This window comes from Suncus etruscus, chromosome 12, assembly GCF_024139225.1.
Source record: "Suncus etruscus isolate mSunEtr1 chromosome 12, mSunEtr1.pri.cur, whole genome shotgun sequence".
NCBI classification, from domain to species: Eukaryota; Metazoa; Chordata; class Mammalia; order Eulipotyphla; family Soricidae; genus Suncus; species Suncus etruscus.
The window spans coordinates 23,587,004-23,599,979 of NC_064859.1; the positions used below are offsets into that span (position 1 = coordinate 23,587,004).

Consider the following 12,976-nt stretch of genomic DNA (forward strand, 5'->3'; position numbering starts at 1 on the left):
CCCCCACCTTTTTAAATAACATTGCAACTTTGTTTTGTATGCTTTCTGCCTCATATCTGACACCAACCATTTCTTCCAGTACAAAGGCTTTATCATTACTTTTCAGTTAGTAGAAGGAATTAGGGGTACAATATAATCACACTGTTTCTTCTAATTCATAATTAGGACTTTATATCTTAAATCTAGATCTTTTTTCTTTGTCGACAGTTGTAAATTTTTAGGATATCAGATTGATATAATTAACCTAGCACATAATATCAGTACCATAATCATCAGTACCATAATCAACAGTGATTATTCAAAATGCAGTTAAAATATTTTGTATGCTCTTTTATTCAGATATATAATAGGGGCCGGAGCAATAGCAGAGCAGATATGGCATTTATGTTGCACATGATGACCTGAGTTCACTTCTTGGCATTCCATATGGGCCCACATCTGGCGGCAGTCGGGTTATTCCTGGCTCTGTGCTAGACAATCACGGGGGATCATATGGGGATGTTAGGAATCAAACCCAGGTTCATCCTAGGTTGACCATGTGCAAGACAAATGCCCTATCATTGTGTTATAGCTCCAGCCCCGCCAGGTGTGACCCAAAAGCCAAAAAAGTGCTGTGATTGACTCATTACCACATTACTTTGACATCTATAAATTTTCAACAGCAAAACATCACAAGCTGTTGAGGCAGATGCTGAACTTCATTTGTTTCTGTTTTGGGGTCACACCCAACTATGTTCAGGAGTTACTCTTGGCTCTATGCTCATGTAGTAAAGTAATACCTAGCACACATAAGCCCCAGCAAGGAAGGACAAAGCATATACCTTCAACCCCTAAAACATATGGATGTGGCCTGACTTAAATAATTTTTAAACTCAAACGTACCTAAAATAAACATGCAGAAATCTAATTGTTTTAAATTTAATTTTATTTTGGTTTTGGGTCACACCTGGCAGTGCTCAGGAGTTAACTCTTGGCTCTGTGCTCAGAAGTCGCTCCTGGCAAGCTTGGCAGACGAAATGAGACACCAGGATTCGAACCGGGGTTCTGTGTTGGTCATATTCAAGGCCTTACTGCTGTGCTATTGCCCCAAAAATATAATTTTATGTAGAAAAGTTGGGAGAATTTTTGGAAGAGGTGGGAGAGCTATACCTGGAGATTTTCATGGGTTAATGATCAGCATTCAGAAGTCACTCCTGGTGGTGTTGGAAAGAACATATGGGCTTCTGGGGATTGAATTCATGTAAGGCTAGCACCTTACATACTATACTATCACTCTGTTTCTGTTTTTCTCGGGGTCGGGCACACTTGGCAATGCTCCAGGGTTATTCCTAGTGGTAGTAATGGGAACATATGGGATACCAAGGATTGGCTGCATGCATCCAAGCACCCTCCCTGCTGTATTCTCTTTGAATCCTGTACTATTGCTCTAGGTCAGGGGTCTCAAATTCAATTTACCTGGGGGCCGCAGGAGGCAAAGTCGGGGTGACCCATGAGTGCAAAGTCAGTAGTAAGCCTTGAACTTTGGGTTGTATGACCCAAACAACTAAAACAAAACAAAACAAAACAAAAAAGATTCCTCTAGGGCAGGACCACAAAATGTACAGAGGGCTGCAAGTTTGAGACCCCTGCTCTAGGTTCAAGAATTCAAAAAATAAACCTTGGACCTATATATGGATGCTTGAAGCAAAGTGAAACAGTGCCATACTATGACTTCAGTAATATGTGACGAATCCCCAAATATCCCAAGTCAGAGCAGTTGTAGAGAAACCCTCTACAATCAGAGGTAAATAAATCAGCCACAGACACAAGGCAGTATTTTAAATATGCAGTAGGAACATTTATTTTAACACTTCTAAAAGATATTTCTCCATGCCTGATGATTTGATATAAAAATCAAACCCATCATACTTTCCCCATCTGTCTCTACATCCAGAGCAATCAGAAATTTATACAACATGAATATTTGCTTCTGAAACAAAAATTACAAATTAAATGATAACAAAAATACACAAATCAACTGGACCCTAAGTGAATTTCTAATGAATTATTTTCCCTTTCCCCCAATCACCTAGAGCTTCTTTCTTCAGTCTCATTCTGCTCCTTTTCCTTTCTTTGCTTGGCCATGAACTTCTGTTAAAAGCAATGTGCAATATAAAATATTGATTAGATGCTGTTTTCATATGTGTATACATTTATGTAATGTATTCTATTATATTTACAAGTTAAAGAGCCTAATCCTACAAATAAAGATTAGAAACACTGTGTCTTACATTAACATTCATTCCACCTATTCATCAGTCATCTCATAGTTATGATAAACAGGCATTACATTTGGTGCTTGGGGATACTCCATGGTCTATATTTCAAATGAATTTATATTATAGTAGGGAAACATAAATAAAAATAAACAAGGTAATCTGGGGTGGTGGTAAACAGTACCAAAGAAAGAAATCAAAGTAACCAAGAATAATCTTTGTTTTGTTTTGTTTTTGGCTCTGTGCTCAGAAATTGCCCCTGGCAAGCTCAGGGACCATATGGGATGCCAGGATTTGAACCACTGCCTGACCTGTGTTGGTTGTGTGCAAGGCAAATGCCTTACTGCTGTGCTATTGCTCTGGCCCCCAAGAATTATTTTCAGGGGGAATGGGAGGGAGTTTATACTAGGTTATTCACGTGAGCACGTGTACATGTGTTTGTGTGTGTGTGTGTGTGTGTGTGTGTGTGTGTGTGTGTGTGTGTGTGTGTACTTACAAGAAGAAACAACATCCATACAACTAAGTGAGAAGACAAAGAAATAGTAATATAGGGCCCGGAGAGATAGCACACGGCTATCTTGCAAGCAGCCAATCCAGGACCAAAGGTGGTTGGTTCAAATCCTGGTGTCCCATATGGTCCCCCGTGCCTGCCAGGAGCTATTTCTGAGCAGACAACCAGGAGTAACCCCTGAGCACTGCCGGGTGTGGCCCAAAAACCAAAAAAAAAAAAAAAAAAGAAAGAAAGAAAAGAAAAAAAAAGAAATAGTGATATAAAGTACAAAGGGAGTTGAGAGGGTTTTCAAGTATGAAAAATAAAAGCTAAGGAACAGTAAACAGTAAAAAAAAATAGCAAAGTAAAAGGCAGTAAGATTAGAGAAGTAAAAAGGGAATGAGAATATGCAAAGCGTGTCAAACTCACAAGAAATTGGGCATTATTCCAATTATCGACTATCCAAGTGACAAATTTCACTGCAAGATTTTTTTTTTTTTTTGGTTTTTGGGCCACACCCGGCAATGCTCAGGGGTTTCTCCTGGCTGTCTGCTCAGAAATAGCTCCTGGCAGGCACGGGGGACCATATGGGACACCGGGATTCGAACCAACCACCGTTGATCCTGGATTGGCTGCTTGCAAGGCAAACGCCACTGTGCTATCTCTCCGGGCCCAAGATTTTAAATGGAAATGATATGCTAAAACTCAGAGTCCAAGAATGTAACACAGTGTCTAAAAGCTGCGTAAAAGAAAGTTAGGCTCAAAATCTAAATCTACCACTAACTATGAGACCTTGGGATTATAATAAATAACTTGTGATTTAATACTGATCAATTTTTTCTTTCACTGAAAATGATTCCACATAAAAGTTGATAAATGAGTAAAATAGCAATTTAAAATACAAAATCATCTATGCTACAAATTTAATAATATGGGCTATATAAAATATTCATTCATGGATGAGAGATGCTTGCCTTGCATGTGACCAACCCAAATTCAACACTGACATCCCATATGGTCTCTCAAGCATAGAGACAGAAATAAATCCTGAGCTCTACTTGGTGTGGGCATATGCATGCAAGAACACAAATGAACACACACTAACACACACAAAATCAGAATCATTGTGATCATTATTTATTGCTAACTCTGAGCACACCAGGTGTGTGTGTGTGTGTGTGTGTGTGTGTGTGTGTGTGAGAGGGGGGAGTCTTCTCTCACATAGACATCAGAATCATTATGATCATTATTGCTAATGAAAATTGTCTAAAGTAATGGTTCCCAAAAATGTATATAACTTTAACAAAAGAAAGTATTTCCTTTCTCCCCCACTTGGTGTGAGAACAGGAGTAACTCACCGAATCAGTTTAAATAGGTTAAAGTTATACATATTTTTAAAGTATATACTTAAAAAGATTAATTTATATGCCCATAACATGAGAGAACAAAGGAAGTTTTTTTTAATAGGGAGACAGATGTATATGGAGAATCTATTCTACAAGCACTACTAGAGCAAAAAAACTAAAGACTAGAAGGTTGACTGGCAAAGAGGAACCTAAGATAGGATTGTGGATTTAAGAGGAATAAACTGACACACTCCTTCAAAAGTTCTCCCAAAGGGGAAAAATGTATACTTAAGTTGATACTTAAGTTTTATTTTGGTTTTTCGGGCCACACCCGTTTGATGCTCAGGGGTTCTCCTGGCTAAGCGCTCAAAATTGCCCCTGGCCTGGGGGGACCATATGGGATGCAGGGGGATCAAACCGCGGTTCTTCCTTGGCTAGTGCTTGCAAGGCAGACACCTTACCTCCAGCGCCACCTCGCCGGCCCCTAAGCTTTAACGTAGTAACACTACCTAACATTTTTTTTTTTTTTTGCTTTTTGGGTCACACCCGGCGATGCTCAGGGGTTACTCCTGGCTGTCTGCTCAGAAATAGCTCCTGGCAGGCACGGGGGATCATATCGGACACCGGGATTCGAACCAATCACCTTTGGTCCTGGATCAGCTGCTTGCAAGGCAAACGCCGCTGTGCTATCTCTCCAGGCCCACTATCTAACATTAATAGCGGTTGAGAGTTACAAAAAAAAAAAAAAAATTTACCTCTGTATTTTGTTTATGACGTGTACTCTTGCAGTGATTTGTCATTGCTTTTTCACCTGAGTAGAAAAGGGAACAAATTGGGCAGAAGAATCCAGCCTTCGGTACAAGAAAGTCTAAATCTATAAGATAGAAAGAGAAGAGAGAAAAATTAACTATAATTTATGTAATGTATACAATCAATTTATCTAAACATGACAAAAATATTAAGCATAGTATATCACATGTACATATAACAAATGAAACATACAATATATCTGGGTACCAAGAACAATTGAGAGTTAAATTACAATACACAGGTCTTTAGTTAACAAATTACGTAATATTCAAGAGGCCTCCAGAAGGCCAGGGAATTCCTTCAAAATATTAATTTAGGGGTGGAGAAAATGGCTCAGTGGTATAGGTATTACACTCCACAGCTGTAAAGCCCTAGGGTCAATCCCTGGTGCCATCAATACAAAGGAAAGCAAAAGAGAAATTGGAGTATATGCTTTCCATGTGGAAGCCCCAAATACAGTTCCAGCATCCCATAGTATCCAGTCCCTTGCAAGGACTGCTGGGAGAAAGTCAACGAATATAGTGCCAGAGGGTGGGTAGGTATGTACCTTCCTTTGTCCCTAATAAAAAGCAATTCACTGGAAATTTAAAAAATTCTCTTAAGAGAACCTCCTTGTTAAAATAACACAGGAGAAAGGGCAAAATGAGAAGCAAGTGTCTGCTTTAGAAACATTCTCATAACTAAAGTGTCTTCAAATCATTTTTCTTGGCTAAAACAATAGGCTCCGCTTCATTGGAATTTGTGTTTGGGCAAATGCAACTAAGTTCTTATCAGAGCAACCCAAAAAGATATTAAAAATGCCATTTCCCATGGGGCTGGGAGATAGCACAGCGGTAGGGCATTTGCCTTGCACGCAGCTGATCGAGAACGGATGGTGCTTCAAATCCCAGCATCCTATATGGTCCCCTGTGCCTGCTAGGAGCGATTTCTGAGCTCAGAGTCAGGAGTAAATCCTAAGCACCGGCAGATGTGACCCCCTCCCCCCCAAAAAAAGAAAAAGAAAGGCATTTCCCAGACTTAAAGAAGATTAATTAAAGTATCCTTGTCAAGTAAAAAAAAGCCTAACAGAATTCTTAGTGGTGAGAACCTGTTTTGCTTCTGTGAGGTACTAAATTTGATCCTTGGCATACCCCATGTTGACAAGTATGAGTTCTGACACCTCACAAACAATGCTACCCTGCAACACTGCAGAAGCAAGAGTAACAAAATACTACACCCAAAATTCTTTTCAAATTACCAATGTGCAAAATTTTTATAATTTCTACTCCAAAACAATCACCTAAGCAAGGTTATCCTCTTGGTCACTAAAATAACAGATTACAGTACTACATTTCTATTTCATTAGGAAAAGGGGGTAAAGTCATTTTCACCCTACCTTCAGGGACGTCAGATGTCACTGATGTTCCTAAAGGAGAGTCCGTTTCTTCAGTTTTCTGGCGTTTTCGTTCAGGCTCTGAATCCCTTGATTCAGATTCATCTTCATCAACTAAAGTTTTAAAATTTTCAAGAAAAAAAATTATTCAAGATAGATGAACAGACATTTTGAAGATAACATAAAAAAAGTCCTGCTCTAAAAGATAAATTTATGACTTACCTAAGTAGATCTTCCTAAACTAATTCAGTTGGCTACTTGCCTGTTTCGATATAAGCAATTGAAAAACAAACAAACAAAAAAAAGAAAGAAAGAAAAAGGGGCTGGAGAGATAGCATGGAAGCAAGGCATTTGCCTTTCATGCAGAAGGTCAGTGGTTCGAATCCTGGCATCCCATATGGCCCACCCCCCCCAAGAGCCTGCCAGAAGTGATTTCTGAGCATAGAGCCAGGAGTAACCCCTAAGCGTAGCCGGGTGTGACCCCCCCCCAAAAAAAAAAGAAAAGAAAGATATAAGCAACTGATGAATAAACATGTAAATGACAATAAATGATTATAAAGGTACAGGATAAAAAAGTAATAGCTATTCTATGCAATTGCTACGAAAAGTACTTAAAGAGTCAGGAAAGAAGTGTTAAGTTTTGTACTATTGGCAAGAATCACTTTGAGAGATGCTTACTTGGGGAAAGAGTAGGCATTAACAAGAAAAGAGCACAATATAATGACCGGTACCATACCAGCCAAAGATAAACAGCCTAAAAGCTGGGACAGAATAATAAACAAACATAAAATGAACGTAGAAAAATAAACTGCAATGCAAGCAGTACTTAAGTCAGCAGACTGATTAACCAACTTTCTGATACATTTGCCTCTGCCACTAAAAAAGGGAGTTTATATCCTAAAACAAGTTATATGATAAAATAAAATAAAATAAAATAGATAAAATAAAAACAAAGAGGTTAATTTCTTAGCACTGGTGATGCTCAGGTACTCATACCTCTAGCTCTGTGCTCAAGGATCATTCCTAATAACTCTTGGAAGACTTAGCATAGACTGAATCCAAGTTAGTTATGTGCAAGGCAAGAGCTTTACCCACTATCTCAAGGCCAAATTTTCAGATGATTTTTTTGTAACCCAAGTGAAGCTTTTGTGAAATATATTGTTCATTAACAGACATTCTTGACACTCTTTGGCCAAGATAAGGCAGTTCTAAATAATCTAGTAGCTGAAGTTGAAATACAGCAACAGTGATAGCCATTGTGAGCTATCTGTCAGATTACTAGACCATGAACTATCAAATGGTTATCAAGAAGAAAAATTTGAGGAAAAGTCCAAAAAAAAAAATAGGCAAAAAATATGAGGGACTGATTAATAATAATGACTAAAGAAATGACTAAATGGGGCCGGGCGGTGGCGCTAAAGGTAAGGTGCCTGCCTTGCCTGCGTTAGCCTTGGACGGACCGCAGTTCGATCCCCCGGTGTCCCATATGGTTCCCCAAGCCAGGAGCAACTTCTGAGCACATAGGCAGGAGTAACCCCTGAGCGTTACTGGGTGTGGCCCAAAAACCAAAAAAAAAAAAAAAAAAAAAAAAAAGAGAAATGACTAAATGACTAAAGAAGCAAATTAAGAGGGACCAGTGGTAGATGGCATTTTTGAGTACATGAGGACCCGTACTTGAGCCCCAGCACAAAAAACATAAATATTTAGAAACTCAAGTGTCTTTTTCATTATCACTTTTTTTTTTTTTTTTTTTTGGTTTTTGGGCCACACCCGGTGACAAAGGGTTACTCCTGGTTCTGAGCTCAGAAATTGTCCCCATATGGGACACCCGGGGTCATTCACGTGCAAGGCAAATGACCCACCGCCGGGGTACTGCTCTGGTCGAGGAGCGGTGGTGCGTTTAAATGGTAGGACGTTTGCCTTGCATGTGCTAACCAAGGACAGACTGCTAACCAAGGATAGACTGCAGTTTGATCCTTCAGCATCCCACATGGTCCCCAAAGCCAGGAACCAGGTGTGGCTCCAAAACAAAACAAAACAAAAAAGCAGATAAAATACAAAACACAGTTCAACATAGATGAAGGAAAATTAAGAAGTGATTTTATTTTGGTTTTTTTTTTTTTGGGGGGGGGGGGTTGAGCCACATACAGTGACACTCGGATTACTCCTGGCTGTGTGCTCAGAAATTGCTCCTGGCTTGGGGAACCATATGGGACGCTGGGGGATCAAAAAGCAGTTCCTCCTCAGTTAGCCGCGTGCAAGGCAAACGCCCTACTGATGTGCCACCACTCTGGCCCCAGAAGTGATTTTGTTTTGTACTGAAGAAAAATGAGAGCAAGGAATATTCCAAGGTCAAGGACTTCATTTTTAAATTCATGAATATAATTAAAAAATAGTTTGGGCATCAGGATTTATAATACTCAATGATAAAATCTAACCACATCACCACCAGTGTTTGCTTTCATTTGTCTCAATGTCCCCTCCAACACCTTCCTCCTCCCATACCATGGTTAAGTTCAGAATGACATGGCAAGCTTATGATTAAGGAGTCAATATAGGGTTTTTTTTTTTAAATAAAGCTGACAAATAGCATATGAGAGCCCTTTATTAACTCTGACAAACAAAAACAAACGAAAGTGGTGAGTAATAGGCTAGTTAATAGAGCAGATCTCAGCAGGAGGGTTTAAGGGCATTATACCTGACCAGAAATGAAACTGGAAGACTAGAGCAGCATTAAAGGCCCAAGATCAAACTCAGTGAATTTTAGTTGTTTTTGTTTTGGGGCCACAACCGGCAAAGTACTCCTGGCTAAGCACTCAGAAAACTCTCCTGGCAGGCTTGGGGGAACTATATAGGATGCTGGGGATTGAACACAGGCCAGCCACATTCAAGGAAAATGCACTATCGGCACTGGCCCCTGTATTCAGCAAATTTATAGTCATAATGGGTGCATTTTTCTTAAAGTAAAACAAAGATAGCAAGTGTTTGATTGGAACTATTACTACTGCCTTACACTGTCATTACCCTCCTTCTGTAAACCTTTGGCTTCTTCACCTTCTGCTGGTTCTGCTCTATGAGCTTTTTCCCAGTGGTAGCATTTTACCAACTCTAACTCTCTTGCTTGGAGTTTTAGCTTTAAAGAAAAAGTCTAATTTATGGCTGCAGTAACCAAATTTAACAACAATTTTAACACCTGTCTTTATAAAAAAAAAAACAAAAAAACCTTGGAAACTCACTTCTAATATATGTTTAAAGTTTATTTAAAAAATTGCATAAGTCTAAATAATCTTTTATTTTCCATGTATATTACTTAGAGGAAACTCATATATTCCTTTATGATTATCTGAAAGAGCTCTATAGATTTCTATTTTGTTCAATAAGCTTGTGGTATTTTTCATTCTCAATCCAATCTTTAGCAATTTTCTTGTTAGAAATTATTTTTGGGGGCCGGGCAGTGGCGCTAGAGGTAAGGTGCCTGCCTTGCCTGCGCTAGCCTAGGATGGACCGCGGTTCGATCCCCCGGCGTCCCATATGGTCCCCCAAGCCAGGAGCGACTTCTGAGCGCACAGCCAGGAGTAACCCCTGAGCGTTACCGGGTGTGGCCCAAAAACCAAAAAAAAAAAAAAAAAAAAAAAAGAAATTATTTTTGATCTATTTCAAGTTGTGTAAGTGAGTTAACAGTTCCTATACTGTCAAAAAATCAGATGAAAGTGAAATGGTACCTTTGAACATCTTCTGCTAAACACAAATTTTCTCCCTAAGATAAGACAGATCAATTTCATTTCAATTTTGAGCAAATATTCTAATTTGCTTCCTGGTTTTATGTGTGTTAAATTAATATGAAGTTATGAATAAATGACACCCTGTAATTAAGAGAAATTATACAAATGTATAGTAATATAAATATATTATATATAATATTATAAATATATATAATAAAATCTCTAATTTTATAAAATTATATACTTTAAAATAAAAATCACCTCATAACAGAAAGACTAGAGTCAAAGATAATGTAGCAGGTAAGAAGCTTGGCTTGTATGTGCCTGACCTGGGTTCTATCTATCTATCCCTCGCCATATGGTTTATCAAGCATACTGGGAGTGATCTCTGAGCACAGAGCTAAGAGTAAACCCAGAGCACAGCCGGGTATGGCCAAAACAGTAACAAACAAAACTGAAAGAAAACTACTCCTTTAAAATATGTACCTGCTAAATGTCTCTCAATCATGTTTTCCAGATCTTCAGCCATAAAATTCTCACTTATTTGACCCACTTGGGACAAGGCTTCAAGTCTTGTTTTCTTTGTATCCATAACTCTCCTTTTTCTCTCTCTTTTATCCGCAGAATGGTCATTTTTGTTTTGTGCTAATTCTATTTTTAAATCATTATCTATATCTTCCTCCTCTCCAACTTCATCAACAGTAACAAAATTAAGCTCTTCTTTAAGATTGTTAAAATCCACCAGCGAATCTTCATCCTCTTCAGTTACTTCATCCAAAGTCACTAAATGCAAATCACTGCTGTCGTCTTGTATTTCATCTACAGTAACTAAGGTAGAAGGGTCTTCAGGCATCTGAGAAGAAATGAACCGAATATCATCCCTTCCAGTATTTTCCTTGTCCACTTTAGTATTTAAAGTAAAACTCAGGTCTGCCGAATCATTTAAAGGTATCTCTTCTACTTCTCCAATCTCATCCACAGTTACCAAGCGCTCTTGTTTAAGAAGATCTTGTTCTTCAGCCACTGACAGTACAGTAACATCTTTAGGTTCACTATGGGAAATGCCATCATCTTGATCAATTAACTCATCTAATGTAAGAAGTGAATTTGAATTTTTTACCATTTCTTCCATATTTATTTCTTCCTCATCAATGACTTCATCCACAGTGACTAGCGTCTGTGGTAGATGTGCAGCTGCATCCTCTTCTTCCCCTATTTCATCCAAGGTTACAAAAGATAACTCTCCTTCAGCAACATGAGAAGCAGTTTTCTCCTTCTTCTTTATGTTAGGTTCAGAAGTGGCATTCTTGAGAATTTCCTTTCTTTTTGCCTTTAGTGGATTCTGCTTGGTTTGAAAAGGGTTCACATCTTCGATAACCTCATCCACAATAACAAGTTCATCCAAATTAAATGAAAATAATAGCAGTTCCTGTTGGAAATATTAAAAAAAAGTCACATATTTTATTTAACTACTTATTCATTATTAAGCTTGCCTGGAAAGTTCCAAATAATCATAGTAAATAAAAGATATTCCCTCCAAACTAAAATTTGGGTTGAAAAGGTAGTAAAGGGATTAAGGAGTTTACATAAAAGTGACTGATGTTGGCTGGGTATTCAGCACAGTATCACTGGGTACAGTCCTGGAGGTCCTGAGCAACACCAGGATGACTCAGGTAATCCTCATTACTGCAAGGCCCAAATTCATTCCCTACCACATTCAAGCATGAGTATATGTGTAGTTTCCTAAGCTGAATCATTTTCTAGTTTCTTTTCTCACTGGGCATCCCTATCGAGTTGTTAGGAACATCTATTTCAGTGCTTACTGGTAGTACTGGGTTTTGAATTTAAAGCTTTGTACTTGCCAGATAAGTGTTCTGAGTCACTAAGGAATCTTCTGGATACCCTGAAAAATGTATTTTATGAGCGGTGGAATCCGAAAACACCACATAACTAAATACAAAAAGTTAAAACATACAATTGACAACAGAACTCGGTCGGTACCAGGAAAAATGAATCTTAGTGCTGTCTGGAAGTTTCTGTTTTCCTTATTAGCAAGAAATCCAATCTCAAAATAGGAAGGAATTCAGTCAGACACCAATTTCACTTAAATCTAATCTCATCCAGTTCTAACATTCATTCAGTATGAGATTGGAGCTATTTTCCCACTCTAATTCTCTTTCTGTCCCTGTTCAATTCTTTGTACCAAGAACACAAACTAATTAGCTTAGCTAAAGGTCAAAAAAACTAGTGGCAATAGAGAGAAAAAAAATGTCATTCCTTGTTTTGTCTAGAACTAATTATTATAGGAGAAAAATACAGGTTATGAACTAAATGAACTCCAAGTTGAGAGACGTAAGAGTTAGTGTTAGTGGGATGTTTCTTACCTCATTAGATTTGGAGCTTCTACTAGTGGAGCTTTTAGGTGTCTTACTGTTTTGCCCAGTGAAAGTCTAAAATATTAAATGAGAAATACAGAAAAATAATCATTTACAACTAGGTTACAATGCCCCTTTATAAAAAAAATTAAGCAGCAAACATTATCTACATTCACTTATGTAAATATTAACAGTAATACCAAACTAAGTTAACAGTCATTTAACAATAGAGACTTCATCTCCCTATTGTTGTGGTTAACTGTAATTTAACTGATTTTTTCCTTCCCTAGAGTCCACAATGACTAAATTGGGTGAGTAATAAGCTAATAAAAGCAGCTTGGGTTTAAAAGAAAACAGTTTCCCATTCAAAAGCAGAGAGCCCTTTTTTAAATGTAAATTTATATTCCTGACCTCATTTGTACGAATACTTTTCAAACCTGTCAATAAATAACAAATGTGAGCTTATTCTAAATGTCTTCCTGCTTACATCAATGAATTATTTAAGAAGGGAAATGGGAGTTTTCGTGTGTCGAGGAGATGGAAGTATAAAACAAGACTGCATCTCCTACTCCAGAGCTACAATAGCAGAGGCAATCCCTTCAAAGA

General features: G+C 38.1%; 1 protein-coding gene across 1 annotated transcript in view; it reads right to left on the minus strand.

Annotated features, from left to right (window-relative positions):
• Nucleotides 1–1,813: 1,813 nt before the first annotated feature.
• Nucleotides 1,814–12,976, minus strand: part of ZNF638 (zinc finger protein 638) — a 121,057-nt gene continuing 109,894 nt past the window's right edge. Inside the window, exons 22-26 of the mRNA XM_049785138.1 lie at nucleotides 12,380–12,445; nucleotides 10,482–11,424; nucleotides 6,277–6,387; nucleotides 4,847–4,965; nucleotides 1,814–2,130 (exon numbers count right to left, since the gene is read on the minus strand). Coding sequence (XP_049641095.1) covers nucleotides 2,065–2,130; nucleotides 4,847–4,965; nucleotides 6,277–6,387; nucleotides 10,482–11,424; nucleotides 12,380–12,445 — 1,305 coding nt within the window. The 3' untranslated portion in view covers nucleotides 1,814–2,064. The remainder of the gene's footprint in view (nucleotides 2,131–4,846; nucleotides 4,966–6,276; nucleotides 6,388–10,481; nucleotides 11,425–12,379; nucleotides 12,446–12,976) is intronic.